The 24,864-nt window shown below is 46.2% G+C and overlaps 1 protein-coding gene across 2 annotated transcripts in view; it reads left to right on the top strand.

Annotated features, from left to right (window-relative positions):
• OPHN1 (oligophrenin 1) overlaps positions 1–24,864 on the top strand; it is a 138,732-nt gene that overhangs the window by 50,880 nt on the left and 62,988 nt on the right. For both annotated transcript variants that reach the window (XM_060249713.1, XM_060249711.1), the window contains exons 3-10: positions 1,097–1,158; positions 3,008–3,079; positions 5,685–5,786; positions 15,221–15,331; positions 21,475–21,579; positions 22,865–22,994; positions 23,514–23,614; positions 23,800–23,891. In XM_060249713.1, the coding sequence (XP_060105696.1) occupies positions 1,097–1,158; positions 3,008–3,079; positions 5,685–5,786; positions 15,221–15,331; positions 21,475–21,579; positions 22,865–22,994; positions 23,514–23,614; positions 23,800–23,891 (775 nt within the window). The remainder of the gene's footprint in view (positions 1–1,096; positions 1,159–3,007; positions 3,080–5,684; positions 5,787–15,220; positions 15,332–21,474; positions 21,580–22,864; positions 22,995–23,513; positions 23,615–23,799; positions 23,892–24,864) is intronic.

Genomic DNA, 24,864 nt, shown 5'->3' with positions numbered 1-24,864 from the left:
CTCTAGAGGCTTTTAAAATATTTATTAACAATAATGTCCAATAGCATTTACCTTATAATCGTCACCTCTATCGGCTCTACCAATTTTTAATGTCCTGAACACTTTAAAAGTTTTATTTAAATTTTGGCCTCCTTGCAATGGCTGCCAATGTTTTTCTATGATATTGTAGTCCTAGAGTAGGCTGGCTGCTTCAATGATTTCCCTTTTTCATCCAATACTTCCTGCTTTACTTGCCACCAAATCCCGTTTTCGCTGGTAGAGAGATCTCATGATGCTTGACGTATTTTCTGTGTTGACTGTGGGAGCTGCAGTTCTATGACAATGGGGCTTTTTCTCAAAAACCGCAAGTAGACCAAACAATAAATTCCTTTCCAGTTTTTAACACTGTCCTTTAAATTTACAAAGTCCAAATTTCGCCCCTTCGCCCCTTCTTCTTCCAAGGTTTCTAGATTTCAATTTCTCACCTTCTGATTTTATTTTGTTTAACTTTAATTAGTCCCGGAATGAAAGATAGTGATCTGTACCTTTTCTGTAGTTATCCAGATCATCACCGGTCTTGTATAGCTTTAGATGTTTAGTAGTATCAAAGAAGATTAGGATCCTGTCGAGCTTACATCAAATAAATGACTTTGGAAACTTCTGCAGATGATGAAAATGCAACTCGTCTCCAGAGACCCTTCAAAGCCTCAAAGGAGCCCCACCCCGGGACTCCCTTTTAGCCAAAGTAAATCTCCTCAAAGTTTCCTGTGCATATCTTGGACTAATCTCTAACTGAGAAAAGTAGGCAGCAGGCATTAGATTGCCTTCCACTACCCCGAACAGAAGTTCCAGCCTGCTCCCCTTCTGAGAAGCAGTTCAGCTCGGCATTTTCCAACCCCGGAAGTCCTTTGGATGTCTTTTCTTGGCCACAACTGAAGAATGATCTGCCTCACTAGGTCGTTATGGGAACAAATATTACTATAAAATTAGCGTACTTAAAGGAATGTGCCCTGTACTTTTGAAAGGTGATAATCCTAGGGTTCAGTCTGGTCTCCTGAGATTCAACCCTGAGTAGCCTCTTCCTCACTCTCTTCCTTGTCCCTTCTCTCCTTCACAGCTGAATCCTTTAAAGAGTTTGCGGAGCTGCTCCAGGAAGTGGAGCTGGAGAGGTCGATGATGGTAAGGAGGCCCTACCTCCACTCTCCCCCCGCCCCCAGTTTTTGGTCAGAAATATGTGGAGGACCCAGAGCTGAAGAACTCAGTGGACTGAAATGAGCACAGCTCTTGTTCATCCTCCCCACTAGAGCTTTCCTGGAAGACTTCATGAGTTCTCAGTTGAAAATGCCTCCATTTTGGTGCCTAGTTTGTGTCCCTGTATCTAATAATAAACTGGGTGGTCCCTGAGTGAACCTTGAAAGCTGCGCAGTGGGGGCCAACTGTGGGTGTCTAACCACTTGGGGGTGGTAACTCCTCAAGTGTACTGAAAAAATGACTTCATAAATCAAAGAGCCCCACCCCTCAAAAAAACCCTCCACTCCAATCTCACTGAATTTGTTCCTGAAAGAGCACTTAGGACAGGCAGCTGAGTGTCAGTTGAAGAAGAGGAACAGGAAGGACAGGAAATCAGCATGTTGAGTCCCTCTCAGAACTCATGGAGTCCTGAAGGGAAAGACTTTGGGAGTAGGGTGGGATTCAGGGTCTTCTCTCCTGCCCCCCAGCGATTCCTTCTAGGCCTCCAGCTTGTGTCAGCTGGGGAAGCAGCTGGTTCCTCTGCAGGCGGACAAGGTGGGCCCCTCCTTCCTGACTTCTGAGTATGAAGAAGAACCTGGGAAATTACTGAACATCAATGAAAAGGAACTGGGGGTGGGGGGTGCGGAAGGACACTCTGATAGCCAGAGGAGACCTAAATATGCTCCATTAAGGATGAACAATTGAAAGTGCCATAAGGAAGAAAAGTGGCTAATAAATTGTTTTAAATAAATCAAAATTAAATTTCACCCCCCCTTGTGGGAAGCAAAGTGGCATACATCATTCTTCTCGCCTCCATTGTACTCTCCCAACAACAGCCCTGTGAAGTAGGTGAGGCTGAGAGTGGGTGAGTGGCCCAAGGTCATCCAGTGAGCCTCCATGGCAGAGGGGGATTTGAACCTGGGTCTCCTGGATCCTGGTCTGACACTCTAGTTGCTACAGAATTCCCCCCAGCAGCCCTGTTTCAAGAGGATGCTGGGTGAGGCTGGATTGCACAGGTTGATGCTGATGATGTGAGCACTCCATCTAATTTCAGAACCTTTATTAGGCATTTGGTGCAGATACTAAATAATCTAAAAATATTAGCAGTTCTGCAAGTTCATCTGAGGCCGTAGGTGGGACATTGCTTGGGTGTGCTTGCTTATTATTTGTCAGATGCAGTAGCATCTGATGGGCTTCATGTGTGAGACACAGTATCACAGTCAGAACTTCTGTAGTGCCCACTCTCTTCCCAGTTGATGGCAGGCACAGCAATGGATGTGTAAAAGGGAATGAGCGATGCCCTCAAACTCCAGAACGGCCCAGGTCTCGGAGGTTCTAAGTTCTGGTCTCTGTGATGTGATGACTCATGGGTCCCTTTGAAATACTGAGTTGATGCTTTGTGTTTTCCAAGTGAGACTTGTCAATTGGATTTTGACATCTCAAGATGTTTGGCCAAAGCAGAGTTCTCATAGGCTGTTCATGGAAGCACTTAGAACTGCTGGCCTCTCTGTGTGACTTCATCCTCTACTAAATGACACAGAATATTTTCCTGCTGAATTCTTTTTGAAATTGTTCACTACAGAGCATATTGACACTTCCATATGCTTTCTCCCCAGCCCAGAACTACTGAGTTCAGAATTTGTCCAAGGCATGATTCAGCACCTTGGAGTTCTAATTTGAAAAGATGCCTGTAGATGTGTCAGCCCTTTTCTCTTCCTGTTGCAATGGATTAACAAAGGCTCCCTCAAAATTTGTTCAAACGCCTAAAATGTTCCATCTTTCAAATTTCTGCCTGCAGGTGCAGAATGCGAGTGATTTGCTGATCAAGCCTCTGGAAAACTTCCGAAAGGAGCAAATAGGACTAACCAAAGTAAGTCTTTTTCCCCACATTCTTGATTAGTGTGATTAAATCTCTTGCACACTGAGATGTTGGTAGCTTAATCAGTAGGTTGGTAGTCTAATGATTTATTTAAAAATGAGCTCTTTCACGCAGTCTCTTCAGTTCACTGAAGTGGAAAGTGTGGGATTACATGTGCCCATTACAGAAACATAAACTCCCTACTTGTAGGCAGCCAGCATGTTCAGAAGAAGGCCAGTCTGAGAACCTTCACCTTAGATGTCTAGTTTTCTGCATGCCAGGAATTTTTGAGCGGGGCATTCAATGAGTCATACAGTGCCCCCAGCTGCCTGTGTTCTTGGGACAGTGTTGCCGAGTGTTCTGCTGTTTCTGTGGATTGGCCTCTCTCTAGAGTGGTCCTGTCCTCATTTAAGTTCATTATTTAAAAAAATACAAATCGGACTGGCTTATATTTGTGAACATCACACATTAAAAAGCAGTTTTTATATAGATGGAAAAGTTCATCTCTCTGTCACTGAATATCAGGAAGTGTGGCACTGCAGCTAAGGCCAACAATCACTCTCTGACTACGTATAGTATACTCAAGGTTTATTTTCTGAGTATGTATGAAGGGGCTTTTTTGTGCCAGTGCCCTTCTCTGAGCTGGAGTAGCTGCCATATGATTACAGCTGGATGTAGTCTGATCTGGGGTCTCCTTCCTTTCCTGCTTTATCCTCACAACAGCCCGTGAAGTGAGTTACGCAGAGTCTGGCTCAAAGTCAGCCTGTGGTCATCAAGGTCACATGGGTGTTTGAGGCAGTCAGGCCTTTCCATTCTCAGTGGGGTGTGAAACCCCTGCCTTCCTCAGGCTCCCACCCCCACCAAACCACCCACATTCCAAGTTCAGCTTCTGCAGCTGGGGTGAAGCCAGACTTGCCCAATGTGTTACTTGCTGAGTGCTTGGCTCCTCCCTTGTTTCCATAGCTCTGGACTAGCAGGAAAAGCCAGAGGAATATCCAGACCTGGCCTGTGTTTGGCTTGGTGGGTCATGCTTTAGGTGGGCCTGGAGCAGATGCTGCCGTTTGTGCTCCTTTGTTGCTCCTTAGCTCTGGCTAAGCAGCCCCGTGGCGCAGAGTGGTAAAGCTTCAGTACTGCAGTCCAAGCTCTGCTCACGACCTGAGTTCGATCCCGGCGGCAGCTGGGTTCAGGTAGCCAGCTCCAGCTTGAGTCAGCCTTCCCTCCTTCCAAAGTGGGTAAAATGAGTTCCCAGCTTGCTGGGGGGAAAGTGTTGGTGACTGTGGAAGGCAATGGCAAACCACCCTGTAAAAAAGTCTGCCATGAAAACGTTGTGATACGACATCACCCCAGAGTCAGTAACAACTGGTGCTTGCACAGGGGGCTACCTTGACCTTTACCTTAGCTCTGGCTTCTCCTGAGTCTGGGCCATGGATTGAAGAAGTGGAATGCAGAACTCTGGGCACAACATGGGTGAGGAAGGGCTGGAAGTTCTCCTCAGGACCCACTATGGCTCCTCTTCCCATCCACAAGTGTTACAGAAGAGAGCTTTCCAATGGGACAATCTCATGTTGGCTTCTGCCATGCGCTGAGAGGACCACGTGGAATTCTCCTGCAGATGGTGTGGGACCCCTCCCTCCAGCAACAGCAGGGCTCCCTGGTTCCATTCAGACGTTGCCTTTGGTGCAGTGAGGGGGTGGAGTTGGGGGAGTGTGCAAACACCAGGTGCAGTTTCTTTCATTTTGTTTGGAGACCACGGCTCTGTGGTGTTAATCCAGTTTTTCTGTGCTGAAGCTTGGCTAGTTCCTCGTCTGCCCACTGAGCTTGGGAAAGGAGTCACTTCCTGTTTTGGCAGGCATTTGCTGACCCTGCCAAATCTGTGGCCCTGAGTTTGTAAGGGATGTTGTGTTGTGCTGGCCTCCGTGCAGCTCCAAGGCCTGGGGATGTGTGTGCATCTGCAGAGTCTGTCCTACGTTGTCAAACAGCCAGCATCAGTCTGGCTGCATTCCGGGGCTCCATACTGAATGAATGCTGATGAGGCTGAATGCAGGCTGCCAGAGTGTTTGGGGGGGGGGGCGAGACTGAGGGTCAGAGTCCTCTTTGGAGCCCCTGGGCAAGACTTAGGACTGTGGGCCTCTCTCACAAAACCTCCCTAAATACTGGATATGAGGTGGAAAAATGTCTTTCTGAGCAGCGTGGAGGATGGCAGGGCATAAATCTAACAGATTTAAATTGTGGTCCTTTAATTTGTTTTTGTTAATAATTGTTGCTTTATTATATTGTAAACTACTTTAAGTTCCACAAAGCAGATACACTGATAATAAATGTTTTCATTTTTTTAAAAAAAATACACCTACCGTGTAGCTTACCTTGCAACAAATTCAGCGTGCACATTTTTCATATAGTGAGAAGTCTGCTGATCAGAGTTTGGCTTGTTGATCTTTTTTGGACACCCATGCATCAGAAATACTATAGATGCTGAGGATCGGCTTTCCCCACTGAACAGTCTGGGGGGTTTCCAGGCACGCAGGTGCACCTTCTGGTTGGGCATGAACTCCTCTGCAAAATAAGCAAGAAGAAACAACCTGTCACTGCTCATAACTGATTTCTGTCTTGACTCCAGGAACGGAAAAAGAAATTTGAGAAGGATGGTGAGAAGTTTTACTCCATGCTAGATCGCCACTTGAATTTATCTTCAAAGAAGAAGGAAACCCAGCTACAAGAGGTAATCTTTTCCTTTCCTCTAAAGTTGAGCCTGCCAGCAGTAAAGACTGAGAGCCCAAGTGCAGAAGGTACTGGCTAGGTCAGAGCAGCCCAGCCCTTTGTATCAGAGCATTTCTGCAGATCCTGAATATTGGAGGGTTGCAGCCAGCTCTAGCACAGAGGTCCACTTCATCTATAGCTCAATGGTGGAGAACATAGGAGAAGCCATGTTGGATCAGGCCAATGGCTCATCTAGTCCAACACTCTGTGTCACACAGTGGCCAAAAAAACAGGTGCCGTCAGGAGGTCCACCAGTGGGGCCAGGACACTAGAAGCCCTCCCACTGTTGCCCCCTGCCCCCCATACTTTGCTGGCAGAAAGCCTTTGATTCTGTCCGTGGCATCTTTTGTTAAGGACTTTACTAGAATCACTAGAGCAGGGCACCCCTCCCCCCGTGTGGGCACTTTTGTAATTTTGAGAGAAGTTAGTGGGCACCACCTATCAGGATGGGGCTGATATGCTCTTTCTGTAATGCGTTATTCTGTGCGTATTCTGACATGACTTCCTGGTTCATGAGAAATCTGATTATGGTGCTTGTCTAACAGATCTCTGAACTCTATAACTTTAAATTCTGGCCGCTGGTAACAGACATCAATATGTAACCACTAAGAAAAGTGCAGGTGCAATATGGAGGAAGCTAAGTGTGTAATCCATTGTAGTCTAGACAGAACTGGTACTTATCATGTTGCTTGGTAACACAGAAGGAGGACTTAGTTGCTGACTTCGATCCTCCAAATAGCTCTATGCAGTGCCATCTGTGGGAACTGGGCCTAGGTTGGCAGAAGACTTTTTGAGGGCATTTTTTTTATTATAACTGTATGTTTTGTTCTTCCTTTCGTCATTCCTGGCTTTGGCTGTTCGGAGCACAAGGCAAATGCTCTATCTGAATCCAATAAACCATTTATTCTTTTAACATGAGAATTGGTGAGTTGGGTCAAAAACGGGCAGAACCTTACACCACCAGAAACTGGCCCCCTTGGGGTGGAGACAAGTGCAAAACTATTGGGAGGTGGTTTGCACCTTACAAAGGTAGGGGAAAATAGTTTGGTAAGAGCCAGGGCTTGAATTCAGCAGGAGCTCACATGAGCACAGCTCCTGAACCTTCAACAAGGGTCTGCATGCAGGGGGGGGGGGTTCTCTCTCCGCTGCACACAGATTCTGGGGCACATGCAAATGAGATATGCTACTGAGCTGCTGCACCTTTTTTTCTACAAAATGACCCTGGTAAGAGCCTTGCAAACCTAATAAAGGGGCTTTAAACTAAATTGTATGGGAGAACAAGAGAAAAATTCAAAGACTAGTACTATGCTGAAAACTGGAGATAAGAATGCTAAAGTTTTGTGGGGAGTGGCACATAGTATTAGGTAACATTAGGTCTAGGTAACATTAACATGCAGGTACATACAGAAACAATACCTCAGAGTACATAAAAATGGATTCAGATGTCTCTACACTAATGCTCAGAGTATGGGAAACAAGCAGGAGGAACTGGAAGTCCTCATACAAGAAGCGGACTATAACCTGATAGGCATTACTGAAACTTGGTAGGATGACACTCACAATTGGAATATTAGGATTGAGGGGTACAACTTATTTAAAAGGGACAAACAAGTAAGGAAGGGTGGAGGAGTTGCATTATATGTAAAAGAGGTATATACTTGCGAGGAAATACATGAATCTGAGCATGGTAGTTCAGCTGAGAGTCTCTGGGGAAAAATGAAGGGAGTAAGAAATAACAGTGATAATATGGTGGGGGTCTGCTATAGACCACTGAGCCAGGTAGAGGACTTAGATGAGATATTCCTACAACAGATTGCACAAAGTTCTCAAAGAAACAGGACATAGTAGTCATCGGAGATTACTATTAAGAAGAAGAAGACTGGAGATTTATACCCTGCTCTTCTCTCTGAATCAGAGACTCAGAGCGGCTTACAATCTCCTATATCTTCTCCCCTCACAACAGACACCCTGTGAGGTGGGTGGGGCTGAGAAGGCTCTCACAGCAACTACACTTTCAAGGACAACTCCTGTGATAACTATGGCTAACGCAAGACCATTCCAGTAAGTGCAAATGGAGGAGTGGGAAATCAAACCCTGTTCTCCCAGGTAAGAGTCTGCACACTTAACCACTACACCAAACTGGCTCTCACAGATTCATGTATTACCCAGTTATCTGTTGGAAATCTGACTCTGCTAATAACAAAAGGTCAGAGAAATTCCTGAGTTGTCTTTCTGACAACTTCATTTTCCAGAAAGTGAAGAGGGAAACAAGGGGATCTGCTATCTTGGACTTGATTCTTACCAACAGGGAAGAACTGGTTGACAAGGTGAAAGTAGTGGGCACCCAGGGTAGTAGTGATCATGTAATTTTGGACTTTACAGTGAAGGAAAAAGCTGTACATAGACATATAAGTTGGACTTCAGGAAAGCAAATTTTGACACACTTAAAGTTATGCTAGGTAGAATCCCATGGTCAGAAATACTGAAGGAGAAGAGAGTTGAAGAGGGGTGGGAGTTTCTTAAAAGGAAAATATTGAAGGCACAACCACAAATGATTCCTATGAGAAGGAAGAATGGGAGGAGCCTAAAGAAGCCAAAGTGGCTCCAAAAAAAGATTTCTAAGGAGAAATAAAAAACACTCATTTAGGAAATGGAAGGATTGAATATAAATAAATAACCAGTGCTTGCAGAGAAAGTGTTAGGAAAGCTAAAGCTGAGTATGTGCTTAGGATAGTGAGAGATGCTTAAAACAACAAAAAAGGGTTCCTTTCTTATTTTCAAAGTAGGAAAAAGAGCAAGGACATGGTTGTCAGACGTTGGAGCTCAAAGTAAACGGACCATCATTTGTTGCAAAAGTAGTAGTGTTTATTTGATATCTCAGAGTTCTGAATAGGCAGTTATTGGAACTGATAGCAAACATTGAAACATACATGGGTTTTAAGGCCTTACATCAAAGCATTTCCAAACAATCCTACATATTCACACTCTAATGCTACAAGTAACACTCTCCCTACTTCTTATCGCTTGTGGCTCCCTTTCTCACAGAGGAGCCCTGCTGGCTCTCCTTGAGGCTCGCTATCTTCAAAGAGCTATTGCTTTGTTAGTGTTATGCAGAGGAATTCACACCATGGGTTAGTAACATTTCTAAGACCGTTTGATATGCAAGGTCTTCTGCTTCATAGTTAGTAACAGGAGTTCAAAAATGGAGTTAGTCATGTCAAGGAACAAGTTACAGAATACATTCAGCATAATAACACAGTAATGCTCTCCAATGTCTGACATACTGCCCCCCCTAAGCTCTTGCTCGGGGTTTGTCTGGGTGCAGTAGGTAAAATTTCTTCAACAGAGAGGGAGCTCTCAGATCAGTTGATTTAACCCATTCATCACAACTGGTAGGGAAGTACTTCCAACGAACCAGATAGTATAACACCCCCCTTTGGACCCTAGAGTCCAGCACCTCCTGCACCTCATGATGACTCTACCCTTCACTTGAATAGGTGGGGGCTCTGGAGGGCGGGGGTGCCAAGACGTAATTCCAGGATCCTTGCGAAGAAGACTGCAATGAAAAACAGGGTGAATCTTACTAAACATCTTAGGAAGGTCCAATTCTACTGTCACTCTGTTTATCACCCTTTTGATTTTAAATGGACCTAGGAATTTATACACTAATTTTTTGCAAGTCTGTGGTAAAGGAAGGTTTTTAGTGGACAAGAACACACTCTCCCCTTCCTTGAAGTCCCATTCGGGGGAGCGCTTCTTGTCAAAATAGGCTTTATAGTCCCTTTTTGCTATTTCTAAATTTTCCTGGATGATCGTCCAGCCCTTCTTTACTTTTTCCCACCATTGTTGGCAAGAGCTAGGTGACGCTGTTCCCTCAGGACTGGGTAGCAGCGGGAACGGCTTTTCTTCATAGCCGTTTACTATCTGGAATGGCGAGGCTTTGGTTGAACTGTGCAAGCTATTGTTGTAGCCGTACTCTGCAAATGGGAACAGCTCCACCCGGTTGGACTGCTGGTAGTTTATTTAACACCTTAGGTACTGTTCTAGAAGACTGTTTACACGTTCCGTCTGTCCATCCATCTGGGGGTGGTAGGTGGAACTCAGTCCTTGTTCTATTCCTGCCATTTTGCGAAACTCCTGCCAGAAGTTGGCAACGAACTGCGGCCCGCGGTCGCTAATGACCTTGTCGGGGAATGAGTGGAGCCTAACCACGTGGTGGAAAAACAAGTAGGCTAGTTTCTTAGCTGTCGGTAATTGTTTACAGGGAATAAAATGCGCCTGTTTGGAGAAGGTGTCCACCACTACTAGCACTACCATTTTTCCCTGGGAGACCGGGAGTTCTACTGTAAAGTCCATCGATACCACGGACCAGGGCCAGTTTGTGGTGGGGATCGGATGTAGCAGTCCCGGGGTTCCCCCCCCCCCCTCTGCTTAGCCATGACACAGATGGGGCATGAACTCACAAATTCAGAAATGTCTTTTTTCATCTGGGGCCACCAGAATTGGCGATTTACTAAATGCAGGGTTTTTACATAGCCAAAGTGGCCGGCCAATTTGCTGCAGTGGCAATGCTGCAGGACCTCTGATCGGAGGGACTTTGGCACGTAGAATTTCCCCTCGTGGTACCAAAATCCCCCCTCTCCCTTCAGAATACCTTCCAGCCTCCCCTCTCCCTTCTTTTCTGTTTCTTCGATGAGCCTGCTTCCCCCGCCACGGCTCTGGTTGCCCCGTTTTCTTCCCGGAGCGGGTGGTCACCCCCCCCCCCCAGCCACTGCGGAAGGAGGGATGATCGAGTCTATGATTTCCTCCCTCTGGCTCTCGTGCTGGGGCAAGCGTGAAAGAGCGTTGGCCAAAAAGTTCTTGGAGCCCGGAATGTGTTTGAGCACAAAGTCAAATTTGGCAAAGAACCCCACCCACTGGATTTGTTTGGCGGTCAGTTTCCTCCGGCCCATTAGGGCTTCTAGGTTCTTGTGGTTGGTCCAGATTTCGAACTGCACCCTGGCCCCCTCTAACCAGGACCTCCAGGTTTTCAGGGCATATGTTACAGCGAACGCCTCTTTGTCCCAGACCGACCAGTTGCGCTGCTCATTCGAGAACTTGCGCGAGATGTAGGCACAAGGCCGGAGCCTCCCCTCCTCATCTTTCTGCATTAATATGGCTCCTACGGCCACGTAGAATAGGAAAGTGAATAGGCCCATTGCTAGAATAGGAAAGTGAAATTTATAACAGGTGATGAAGAAAGGGCATAACTGCTCAATTCCTGCTTTTCCTCAGTCTTCTCTTGTGAGGGAAATGGTGCTCAACTTGGCAAAAGTAGAACACATGATGAGGGAAGGGAGTTGCAGTGTAGGATCAGCAGAGGGGTAGTACATCAACACCTAGTTTCTTTAAATGAAACAAAGTCCTCAGGACCAGATGAACTGCATCCAAGGGTACTAAAACAACTTGCAGATATAATTTATGAGCCTCTGGCCATTATTTATGAGAATTCTTGGAGGTGGGCAAATATTGCCCCCATCTTCAAGACTGGGAAAAAGGAGGATCGAGGTAACTACCAACCCGTCAGCTTGACATCTATACCTGGAAAAGTTTTAGAACAATCAAACAGTCAGTCCTTGAGCATTTAGAAGGGATGGCTGTGATTTCTCAAGAACAAGTCATGTCAGACTAAGCTTATCTCTTTTTTGAGAAAGTAACTATCGTGCTGGATCAGGGGAATGCTGTAGATGTAGTTTATTTTTATTTCAATAAGGCTTTTGATAAGGTTCCACATAATATTCTTGTTGACAAGTTGGTAAAATGTGGTTTGGATCCTGTTACTGTTAGGTGGATCTGTAAACTGGTAGGCAAATAGTACTCAAAGAGTGCTTGTGAATGGTTCCTCATCCTCTTGGAGAGGAGTGACAAATGGAGTGCCTCAAGGATCTGTCCTGGGACCGGTTTTGTTTAATATCTTTATAAATGGTTTGGATGAAGGAATAGAGGGAACCCTTATTAAATTTGCAGATGATACTAAATTGGGAGGGGTCACAAATACAGTAGCTGACCTTGATGCCTAGGTGTACCACATAACTCAACGTGGGAAAAGGCTACTTGTACATTTCACAGACTCAGTATATTTGATTCACTAGCCAGCAGCTACAGCTACAGAATAATATGCAGAGTACATTAGTCTGGACCAATATGGAAGAAGTCCATGGCCAGAGCATTCTTGACAGAGGAAAGAGGTTCAGTTTCCAAAGGAAGAGAGAATTGTTTGTTCCTTTTGTGGTCACAGGAAGGCGCTTCTAAGCTTGAAGTCCTAAGAGACCATGTGCATGGCCAGGTTGAAGCTGTGACACGACTATCAAGGACAAGCTATTAGGAAACAAAGCAGGAGTCAAGTTGCACCTTTCAGACCAACCAATTTTTATTGAGAACGTAAGCTTTTGTGTGCTCTTAAGTACACTTCATCAGATGAGGAATCCAGCATAGTGAGCAAAGCCATACATGGCTGAGCAGAGCCATACAGAGCTGGTAGACAGTGGCCCAGAATGCAGCGTGGTACAGATTTAAGAACCAATGACAGTGAAGTAAAATTATCTGGTAGGCAGTGGTTTAGAATGTAAACAGCTACAGCTACAGAATAATATGCAGAGTACATTAGTCTGGACCTATATGGAAGAAGTCCATGACCATGGTACAATGACAGAATAGTAGAATAAACAAATTGAGCAAACCTTTGATCTGAGTAGCATGAGCATGGGAAAGCAACAAAACAGTAGTATGTCAAAATGTGAGATTGTCTGTCAATGACAATGGGAGATGGGTTCAATATATGTAATGGGATAAGCAACCAAAGTCCCTGTTTGAGTGTGTCAATACAGCTAAAAGAGAAATACATTGGATAGTGATGTTCTTGTCCACCTAATTTAATTTTTAACATGTAAACATAATTCTAGTTTGCCATAGGAAAAAGGAATACAATAAAATATAGTGAAAATGGGTAAAGCAGATGTAATGAGATATACAGCCAATATCCCTATTTTGAGTATGTCAATACAAATAATTATACTGAAACACATTGGAATAAAAGAGAAACACATTGGAATACTGTGGATGTATAGCTATACTCACTGAGAGTGGGTTTAGCATCTGTAATGAGATAAAAAAACCAATATCCCTGTTCAGTCCTGGGGAGGAGTTTGTTCCAAGTTTCATAATAATTTGTAATTCAGCAGTTTCTCTCTCCATTCTGTTCTTGAAGTTCCTTTGCAGTAAAACAGCTACTCTGAAGTCACTCATTGAATGCTTTGGAAAGCTAAAGTGTTCTCCCACAGATTTCTCAGTTCTGTGATTCCTAATGTCAGATTTGTGTCCATTTATCCTTTGGTGGAGGGTTTGTCCTGTTTGCCCTATGTAGAGAACTGAGGGGCATTGTTGGCATTTAATGGCATATATGTCAAGCATCCGGGTTCAATGACGAGTCGAGCTTGATACAAACTACGTTTATTGATAGACCGATACTTTCAGTGTAACTGATTCTTGAGAGTGATGCCACAAATACATTGATACAATACTTTTAAGGCTTACTTCAAAAGGATTCAAAAAGGTGGGGGCGAGGGATAGCTCTCACACATAAACTATCATAAATGTCTACATTCTCATGGCGTTATCAGGACTCTGTCCTTGCTTTCCCCGGATGTGTCGCACTCCCTAACAGGAATGTATGGAAAGGTGCTGATTACTTCTTCTCAAGTTAGTTTTGTTTCTCTCTACTTCTACTTTGCTAGTAATAAGGCAAGAAGGGGGAGGGGAAAGAATAACAGAGCTAACAGACCTTGGTCCTCCAAGATATTTCACAGACCAGTGTTATGGAGGACCCTAAAACAATAAATTATCAATGGAATTTTACCATGCTTGACAATATATAATGTTGGAAGATGAACAAGTGAATGAGCCTGAGATGGTGTAGTTAATGTTGTTAGGCCCAGTGATTGTGTTGTCTGGGTGTATGTGGCAGCAAAGTTGGCACTTGGGTTTATTGCAAGCTCTGGTACCGATCCATGTTCAGATGAGATGCTGCATTGTTGTGGGTGAGGAGTTGTTTGAGGTTGGGGTTTACCCCCCAGTGCTTTTGAAAGAGCTGCCACTGTCCAAAAGAGGTTGTAAGTTGTTGATGATATGTTGAACTGTTTTAAGTTGAGAGTTGTGTGTGACCACTAGTGGTATTCTGTTATTTTCTCTTTTGGGTCTGTCTTGTAACAGGTTTTCTCTGGGTATCATTCTGGCTTTGTTGATCTGTGTCCTGACTTCATCAGGTGGGTACTTTAGTTCCAAAAAGGTTTGTTGTAGATCTCTCAGGTGAGAATCTCTGTCAGCGGGATTGGAGCAAATACGGCTGTAGTGTAGAGCCTGGCTGTATACAATGGATCGTTTGGTGTGTTTGGGGTGGTAGTTGGAGGCATGCAGGTATGTTTGTCGGTCAGTAGGTTTCTGGTATAAAGTGGTGTCAATGTGTCCATTGTTTAGTTTTACAGTGGTGTCCAGAAAATGTATTTCTTGCATAGACTGGTTCATTGTCAGGTTGATGGTAGGGTGAAAGTCATTGAAAGCCTGATACTCAGAGCAAAGGTTTGCTCAATTTGTTAATTTTACTATTCTGTCATTGCACCATTTTACATTCTAAACCACTGCCTACCAGATAATTTTACTTCACTGTCATTGGTTCCTAAATCTGTACCATATTGCATTCTGGGCCACTGCCTACCAGCTCTGCTCAGCTATGTATGGCTTTGCTCACTGTGCCGGATTCCTCGTCTCATGAAGTGTGCTTAAGAGCACACGAAAGCTGACGTTCTAAATAAAAATGGGTTGGTCTGAAAGGTGCAACTTGACTCCTGCTTTGTTCAACTGCTCCAGACCAACACGGCTGCCTGCTTGGATCTAAGCTATTAGGAAGTGAGCAGAAATCTTTTGTCATTTCTGTTCTGCTCAGTGCCTTGCTTGGGGCACTTGGGCTTTATCCCCAACATTCCAGAAGCAAGCAAGTCCTAGGCCTTCCATTGGCGGGTGTCGTGGCACTCCTGGGCACTGCGCTGGCAACTGCTGCCCTAGAGAGTGAGGTTCTGCGCTGAGCCAGTGGCTTGGGGCTCATACGTCAGACCTCCTGGCTGGGTCACTCCTTTTCCGAGACCTTCCAGCATTCCGAGGAGCCCCATTCCTGTTTGCTGGCCAAAATCAAGATTAGGGTGAGATAGGAAATGTGGCTAATATAATTCAGCTCTTGAGAAAGTGCCAAATACACGCTTGACTGTTTTCCAGTGTTCAAAGAAACAATAGCTCTTAACAGCTCCTGAGAATGTGGCCTCCATAAATCACTGTGTTCCATAACCCTCCTCTTTCTGTCTGATTTAGGCTGACCTGCAGGTGGATAAAGAACAACATGTTTTCTTTGAATCTTCTCTGGAATACGTGTACCAAATCCAAGAAGTGCAGGAAAGCAAGAAGTTCTGCATCGTGGAGCCTGTAAGTGTCCTTTCTTGTGCTCTGTCTTTCCATTCCCTTCCCCCCCCCCCCCCCCCGAGATTGTATTTGGATCTTAAATCTGCTTAAAGATCCAAGCTGCACTTTCCATCTATCTAATTTCTTTGGAAGGAGGGAGAAGGAGAAGTTTTTAGGTGCTAACATAAGAAGGGGGTCCCTTCTCCCTCTCCCCTCAGTGCACCAGGCAGCAAGTGCCCAGTCCGGGCACAGATGCCACCCCACCCGTATGTTGCTGGACACCCCCATTCTGGAGAGCCAGTTTGGTGTAGTGGTTAAGTGTGCGGACTCTGGGAGAACTGGGTTTAATTCCTCACTCCTCCACTTGCACCTGCTGGAATGGCCTTGGGTCAGCCAGAACTCTCTTATCTGGGAGAACCGGGTTGGATTCCCCACTCCTCCACTTGCAGCTGCTGGAATGGCCTTGGGTCAGCCAGAACTCTCTTATCTGGGAGAACCGGGTTTGATTCCTCACTCCTCTACTTGCACCTGCTGGAATGGCCTTGGGTCAGCCAGAGCTCTCTTATCTGGGAGAACCGGGTTGGATTCCCCACTCCTCCACTTGCAGCTGCTGGAATGGCCTTGGGTCAGCCAGAGCTCTCTTATCTGGGAGAACCGGGTTTGATTCCTCACTCCTCTACTTGCACCTGCTGGAATGGCCTTGGGTCAGCCAGAGCTCTCTTATCTGGGAGAACCGGGTTGGATTCCCCACTCCTCCACTTGCAGCTGCTGGAATGGCCTTGGGTCAGCCAGAGCTCTCTTATCTGGGAGAACCGGGTTTGATTCCTCACTCCTCCACTTGCACCTGCTGGAATGGCCTTGGGTCAGCCAGAGCTCTCTTATCTGGGAGAACCGGATTTAATTCCTCACTCCTTCACTTGGACCTGCTGGAATGGCCTTGGGTCAGCCAGAGCTCTGGCAGAGGTTGTCCTTGAAAGGGCAGCTGCTGTGAGAGCCCTCTCAGCCCCACCCACCTCACAGGGTGTCTGTTGTGGGGGAGGAAGGGAAAGGAGATTGTGAGCCACTCTGAGACTCTTCGGAGTGGAGGGCGGGATATAAATCCAATATCATCATCATCATCTTCTTCTTCTTCTTCTTCTTCTTCTTCTTCTTCTTCTTCTTCTTCTTCTTCTTCTTCTTCTTTCGGGTTTGATTTCTCACTCCTCCACTTGCACCTGCTGGAATGGCCTTGGGTCAGCCAGAGCTCTCTTATCTGGGAGAACCGGGTTTAATTCCTCACTCTTCCACTTGCACCTGCTGGAATGGCCTTGGGTTAGCCAGAGCTCTCTTATCTGGGAGAACCGGGTTGGATTCCCCACTCCTCCACTTGCAGCTGCTGGAATGGCCTTGGGTCAGCCAGAGCTCTGGCAGAGGTTGTCCTTGAAAGGGCAGCTGCTGTGAGAGCCCTCTCAGCCCCACCCACCTCACAGGGTGTCTGTTGTGGGGGAGGAAGGGAAAGGAGATTGTGAGCCACTCTGAGACTCTTCGGAATGGAGGGCGGGATATAAATCCAATATCATCATCATCATCATCATCATCATCATCATCATCATCATCATCATCATCATCATCATCATCTTCTTCTTCTTCTTCTTCTTCTTCTTCTTCTTCTTCTTCTTCTTCTTCTTCTTCTTCTTCTTCTTCTTCTTCTTCTTCTTCTTCTTCTTCTTCTTTACGATTGTTCTCCATGTCAGAAGTTTTAGCACAACCAGTGACCCTGAAATGGAAAGCCGCATGGAGTTCATTTCCTCTGCCATGATGAAACAGCTTGGCGTTGCTGCTGTCCTGGAGAGTGCAGTGTCACTAATGGCTGCGGCACACAAAATGCCTTTTCTCCTTCCCTGCAAGAAGAGGGGGGAGGGTGTTTTGCCACCAGCGGAAGCTGCTCAAGAGCGCTTTACAGGATGTCCATCAACAACCTTGGGCACTTGCGCTTTTTTACAATTACGTATCTAAGATCAATTGTGCATGTGTGTTAAGTGCCATCAAGTTGCCTCTGACTTATGGAGACCCCTTGAATTAATGTCCCCCTAAACACCCCATTGTCAACTGCAGGGCTTGATGTTCCCCTCCTCCCCACCTGCCCTGTCTATTGAGTAGCAGGTGCAGCTGCTTAACAATCCCTGGATTAGGACAGGTGGCACCCAGCCAGCCACCAAGAGCTTTGCCACACCCCCAGCAGCCTTCATTAACCCCTAGAGAAGTCCACACCACCCTTTCTCCACTTCTGATGTGATTTTGGGTGGCTAGTGGCTTGCTGGCCTTTTGACTGTGGAAGGGGGCAGCCAAGGAGAATTCCAGGTGAGCGAGGCCTTCTTGGGCTGGCTGGATCTCTAGCCAGCTCAAGCAGGCCTTGCTTGCCTGGGGCTCTCTTTTCTTGCGTCAGGTTGCTTTTGACTGGTCGGGGGGGGCATTTGCTAGTAAGTTATGCTAACGAGCTCCACCACCTGTTTTCCTACAAAATATCCCTGGTTAACAGCCATTCTCAGGTCTTGCAAATGAGGGGCCTCATGGCTTCCGTGGTGGACTCAGCCCATCTCCTGCTGGGCCTCCCTCTTTTCCTGGCATGATTGTCTCTTTCAGGGACTTTTGTCTTCTCGTAATGTGTCCCGTGTAGGATAGCCTCAGTTGCATCATTTTATCTTCTAGGGAGAGTTCAGGCTTGATTTGATCTGCGTGACTGATCTTCTGTCAAAACGAGTGTTGATGATGATTTGATCTAAGGCCTACTTATTTGTCTTTTTGGCAATTCCTGGTATCCGTAAAACTCTTCTCCAACTCCACAGTTCAAATGAATGAGACAAGCCAGGACTTTACAGAAATAGTAAGGAGAGCCCAAAGGGGCCTTGTGTGAAGGGGTGCAGGCTCAGAGGCAGGAGGAGCTGTGATTTCTGCAGCGTCTGGCAGACACATCTTGATAGTGTCACCACTGCTGCAGGGGCAGAAACGTGATCATGCAGGATTGCCTGATGCATCATCTGAAGACCGTAAGTGGGAACAGATGCTGAAATTTCCACAATCTCGCTTGAAGTGAATTTGGACATTCATGATAAGACAGAACTTCACAGGAATTGTTAAAAGAATTTCAACAGGGTAGTCCCCTGTGCAAGCATCAGTCGTTTCTGACTCTGGGGTGACGTCGCATTACAACATTTTCATGGCAGACTTTTTTATGGGGTGGTTTGCTATTGTCTTCCCCAGTCAGATTGAGGTGACAAAAGAGGAGGTCCTACAACTGCTAGACAAATTAAAAACTAATAAGTCACCGGGTCCGGATGGCATACATCCGAGAGTTCTGAAAGAACTCAAAGTTGAACTTGTGGATCTTCTAACAAAAATCTGTAATCTTTCATTGAAATCTGCCTCCGTTCCTGAGGACTGGAAGGTAGCAAATGTCACCCCCATCTTTAAAAAAGGTTCCAGAGGAGACCCAGGAAATTACAGGCCAGTCAGTCTGACTTCAATACCGGGAAAGTTGGTAGAAACCATTATCAAGGACAGAATGAGTAGGCACATTGATGAACACAGGTTATTGAGGAAGACTCAGCATGGGTTCTGCAAGGGAAGATCTTGCCTCACTAACCTGTTACATTTCTTTGAGGGGGTGAACAAACATGTGGACAAAGGAGACCCAATAGATGTTGTTTACCTTGACTTCCAGAAAGCTTTTGATAAAGTTCCTCATCAAAGGCTCCTTAGAAAGCTTGAGAGTCATGGAGTAAAAGGACAGGTCCTCTTGTGGATCAAAAACTGGCTGAGTAATAGGAAGCAGAGAGTGAGTATAAATGGGCAGTCTTCGCAGTGGAGGACGGTAAGCAATGGGGTGCCGCAGGGCTCGGTACTGGGTCCCGTGCTCTTTAACTTGTTCATAAATGATTTAGAGTTGGGAGTGAGCAGTGAAGCGGCCAAGTTTGCGGATGACACTAAATTGTTCAGGGTGGTGAGAACCAGAGAGGATTGTGAGGAACTCCAAAGGGATCTGTTGAGGCTGGGTGAGTGGGCGTCAACGTGGCAGATGCGGTTCAATGTGGCCAAGTGCAAAGTAATGCACATTGGGGCCAAGAATCCCAGCTACAAATACAAGTTGATGGGGTGTGAACTGGCAGAGACTGACCAAGAGAGAGATCTTGGGGTCGTGGTAGATAACTCACTGAAAATATCAAGACAGTGTGCGTTTGCAATAAGAAAGGCCAACGCCATGCTGGGAATTATTAGGAAGGGAATTGAAAACAAATCAGCCAGTATCATAATGCCCCTGTATAAATCGATGGTGCGGTCTCATTTGGAGTACTGTGTGCAGTTCTGGTCGCCGCACCTCAAAAAGGATATTATAGCATTGGAGAAAGTCCAGAGAAGGGCAACTAGAATGATTAAAGGGCTGGAGCACTTTCCCTATGAAGAAAGGTTGAAACGCTTGGGACTCTTTAGCTTGGAGAAACGTCGACTGCGGGGTGACATGATAGAGGTTTACAAGATAATGCATGGGATGGAGAAAGTAGAGAAAGAAGTACTTTTCTCCCTTTCTCACAATACAAGAACTCGTGGGCATTCGATGAAATTGCTGAGCAGACAGGTTAAAACGGATAAAAGGAAGTACTTCTTCACCCAAAGGGTGATTAACATGTGGAATTCACTGCCACAGGAGGTGGTGGCGGCCACAAGTATAGCCACCTTCAAGAAGGGTTTAGATAAAAATATGGAGCACAGGTCCATCAGTGGCTATTAGCCACAGTGTATGTGTGTATATAACATTTTTTGCCACTGTGTGACACAGAGTGTTGGACTTGATGGGCCGTTGGCCTGATCCAACATGGCTTCTCTTATGTTCTTATGTATGTCATCTTCACTTCCCCCCAGCAAGCTGGGTGCTCATTTTACCGACCTCAGAAGGATGGAAGGCTGAGTCAACCTTGAGCCGGCTACCTGAACCCAGCTTCTGCCGGGATCGAACTCAGGTTGTGAGCAGAGAGCTCGGACTGCGGTACTGCAGCTTTCCCACTCTGTGCCACGGGGCTCCATATAACAAAACTAGTTCCCTTCTATCATCACATTCTGATATTTCCTGGCAGAAACATGTCCTTTCTGTCATACCCACTTTCCCATCCCAGGGGTGTTTCCTTGGCTTGGGTTGCGGACATAGCACCACCTCTCCAAGATTCATAGTATTTGAAGAGAAACCAGGTCCTGCTCACTGTGTGTATAGATCTAACTGCTGCTTTTAACTTGATTGGAATTGGCTCTGAGTGAAATTAGCGGGCACAAACACGGACAAGCACTCAGTGTTCCTGTTACGGGAGTTTCATTATGGTATTTTTGCTAGAGTTAAAGTGATCCCCTTGTGGTCCCTAACTGAGGAGATTCCAGTTACTCAAGGGATTGAACAGGGATGTGTTTTGGCCCCTCTGCTCCCCCCCAAGCCCTGAATTCTTCCCACCACCTTTGGGTGATCTCTGTCCTCTTATACATGGATACTGTAGTCTTGGTCTCCTTCGCCCATATCAACAAGAAGGGTATTGCACAACATGGGTAATATCTGCAAGGGTGAGACTTTAAATGTTAATTTTGCCCAGACCAAGGTAATGGTCTTTGGGAAGAGACCTTGAAGGCATGAGAGGATCAGTATGTCTTCTCCTGATTTGCATCAGTTTGTCTCATACAAAGTGGCACAGTTTGCCTTGGCAACTAAGAAAATACATGCCAGAGCAGTGTCTAACAGCTGAACTATTTTAATTGTTTATTGTGAAGGTGTTTATGTGTTTTAAAGAGCTTTCAGCTTCGTTCTGTTCTTGCTTTTGCTACAGTTGTGTGTCTCCCTCTGTGTCATGTAACTGTCATGGCCTTTGGCCTTGCTTGCTCACTCCTGGATTTGGGCAGGATGTGGGGGCAGGGCCTGAAAAAGCCACATGGGCCTCTCATGCTTCTGGGTCCTGTCCAGAGTCCTCTGTGCTCTGCCCCCTCATCTGAGGTAAAGAAGTGACCTGTTTGGTCATCAGCATGGTGTTACTAAAATGGACGTGGGATTTGGTTTGAAGTTGTCTACATGTGAAAGGCTTTTGCTATGATTCTAGATATCTGATTCTGTTGGTGTGTGGTGTTCAGGGTGACCTGATGGTTTTTTCCCTGCACAGGTGCTGGCTTTTCTTCACAGCCTCTTTACCTACAACAACCTGACGGTGGAGCTGACTCAAGACTTCCTCCCTTACAAGCAGCAGCTTCAGCTCAGCTTGCAGAATGTGAGTTTCCTTCAGCTCTCTTGATTTATCCTTCTGTTTCCACTGGAAGAACTCAGGCAGTATTTATAATTCCTGTCACCCATGAATTGGGCAGTGTATCATTTTCTCCAGGGTTGAGTGAGATTTTTGTAGCACATTTCTTGTATTGTTCTATGGCTGAGAATCTTGTTTTTCTGCCGGGCAGCTGACTCTCCCCATCCTCAGCCGAAGAGTCCCGCCTCCTGACCAGTGCCCTGCCTGCATTTGGGGGGGTGTCGTTTATTTCTGGTAGCTGATCTGTTTCCTTTGTTCAGCAGCTGCAGGGGTAACAGTTATATTGTGCTGTTCTTGGTGTACCTGATCACCAACTCTGAAGTGAAATTAAATTAGCTGGGATAGCTCAGTGGAAATCTCTGTTCAGAGGTCACCTGCTGGAGTTCACAGGCTGGCAAGTTTGGCAAACGCTCCAGAGGACTCTAATCTGAATGTTGGGCTGTGCAGTCCAGGGATGGGCATGGAACGCAAAAATGGTGGTTCGTTTTGTTTCATGGTTCATTGGGTTGCCCAAATTGGTTCAGTCCATTTTGTGTTTTTTTTATTTCCCAAACAATTCGTGGTTCATTGGTTTGTTCACTTTGGGAAGGTGTAGAATGGCCCCTGAGTGGGCTAGAGATGCCACTCATGTGGCAAACCGTTCAGCGGACTCTCCTCCACTTGCTTTTCAAGTTTGGTGCAAATTGGATTTCGGGGGGCTGAGCCTCCCAAAGCAGGTGCCCCCAGTAAACTGTTCCCCTAGGAGCTGGGGAAAGAAAAGGAAGCTGCACTACAGCGTCTGCTTGGTTTCACCCCCAGGAAGCTTGGAAGTTGACTACATGCCACAGCTCCACTCTCCCAACCCCTGCATTTCTTGTGAGTTTCACTGAAAACTGAAGAGAAGCTCTTGGGCCGGGTGGGTGGAGCTGTGGGGTCTAGTCAGTTCACTGGAAACTGGCCAGAAGTGCTCACAGCGGCTCCAGACTGTCAGGAAAAATGAAGCAAACACAAACCAAATAACATGGCAAGAAAAAAAGCCGGTTTGTAATGAACCCCGAACCAGTTCAACACAAACCACAAATTGGCCATTTTTAGCATGAATCATGATTTGTGGGTCGTTCCATGTGCATCCCTAGTGCAGACCTTGGGCCTGACCCAGGAGAGCAGTTCTCACCTTTTTCAAGAGAAGAGTGTGCCCAGGCTCGCCAGGGGAATCTTTGCTCTTGCTGCTCACATGCCGATAGAAATGCAGGCTTTCCCCCTTCTGCAACAGACCAGGAACCATTTCACCAGTACGCGGGAAGGGTTAGAAGACCTCAAGAAAAGGATGAAAGAAGCTCCATTGACCTGCAAACTGCCTGGGCAGCCAACTATAGAAGGCTATCTGTACACTCAAGAAAAATGTAAGCGGCTTTGGTCTGTGTGGGGCTTCAGGAGCCTGCCCAGCTGGAGCTCTTCTAGCTGCTGGAGGTGGATAATGTGTGCTCTGCTGCTTTAAGTGTCAGACAAGAAGCTGCATTTGGATCCCTGTTCAGCCTGGGGGGCCTGGCCGAGGCACTGGCTCATCTCAACTCAGCCTGCCTGGCAGGAGAAGATCGGGGGGTGGGTGGGGAAGCGGTGGATGCTGCACTGACATCTGGGGGGGGGCGATGGGAGGGAAAATGTTAACAGGCGATATTCAAAGCTGGGCCATGAGTGACGGAACCCCTGATTCCTTCCGGAGAAGAGAAAGGGAGGCCAAGTCTGCAATGCTTGGCTGGTCAAAGTCTAGGTGCTTCCCTGCCCTCCCTTACTGAGATTAGACTGTTAGGAGCAGGGAGTGTCTGAGCAGGCCCTGTAAGAAGCCGGAGGTTGTACAGGAATATTGAAGGGGAAAGCACTGACTTCTCATGAGACTTTTCCCCCCTTCCTGCTTGTGGTAGGGGCGCTGGGTGTCTCCTGGGTGAAGTACTACTGCCAGTATGAGAAGGAACACAGGACGTTAAGAATGGTGCCCATGGAACAGAAGCCTGGCTCGAAGCAAGTGAGTGGCTTCCTTTTCTCAGCTTATGGAGGAGGAGGGCGCACTCTGAGGCCAAATGCAGCTCTCCCTTTTGCCTGCTCCTTTGCACTGGTTGCCGTAGACAGATACCTGCCTGGGGCTTTAAAATGATTGTCTCTGAAGTTTGCATTTGTTTAAATGTTGGCTCTGAATTCTTTTCTCCTCAGGGTACCTTACAGTTTGTGCTGAAGTCCTGTGTGAGGCGGAAGACAGACTCCATAGACAAAAGATTTTGTTTTGATATTGAGACCATGGAAAGGTGAGTTGTCCCACTGCAGTCTGAAGTCAAGCTGGGGGGGGGGGGGTGGCTCTGAATTCTCTGGAAGTCTCACCTAGGTGCAAAACAGAAGCATGGGAGGTTGCCTGATGCATCATCTGAAGATTTAAAAAGATAACAGAGGCAAAAGTTTCCGAAGAATTCCACCAAAAAGAAATTTTTTGAAATGAATTTGGTCATTCCTGTTGAGACAAAGCATCTCAGGAATTGTTAGGGGAGCTAAAAATTTGGACAAGACTAGTCCCCTTTGGCCAGCACAATGTAACTTTCTTTGGCTGGGCCCATAGAAAACAGAAGTGTCCATCTGAACATTTTTATTCTGCCAAGTACATTTTTATTCTGCCAAGGAGCTCTGGGTGGCAAACATGGTTGGCCTCACGCTCTGAGGCGGGGTAGGAGGGAACGGGCCCAGGGTCACCCAGTGAGCTTCCAGGGCAGAATTTGGTTCTCCCACCTCCTAGGTAGACACCAAATTTTGCCTAAAGAGAAACTGAGGTGAAATTTGAGATTCCTGCCCCATAGAAACTGATAGAGAAATGTTGAGGGATATGATAATGCTTGGGGTGTGGTTGGGGTGTCCACACATCTGTAATTACAAATGTATCCCAAGTGGACTTTTGATTGGCTGAGCTTAAGAGAGACCCCTTGCAAGATACAGCTACACCCTTTTATTTCATTTTGCTGTCAGTTGGGGTGGGGTCACATTGCTTTCTCTTAAATCAATTCTCTTAAATCAATCATTTTAACTTAATGAATTGGCCCATCCTGGCCAGTGCCAGGCTCTGGACGATGTACAACATAAAAATAAAATACATGTATTGATATCGTAAAATCAGTTACATTAAAAAGAAACTGGTATAAGTAGGAAATCAGTGGCCTTCTGTTATTCCTGTTCCCATCTACATGCTCAACACTTGGCAAAGAGGGTAGCCAAAATCCTATCTGGGCCTCTTGG

Source organism: Heteronotia binoei, chromosome 11, assembly GCF_032191835.1.
Source record: "Heteronotia binoei isolate CCM8104 ecotype False Entrance Well chromosome 11, APGP_CSIRO_Hbin_v1, whole genome shotgun sequence".
Taxonomy (NCBI): domain Eukaryota; kingdom Metazoa; phylum Chordata; class Lepidosauria; order Squamata; family Gekkonidae; genus Heteronotia; species Heteronotia binoei.
This window is presented reverse-complemented; position numbering and strand designations above follow the sequence as displayed.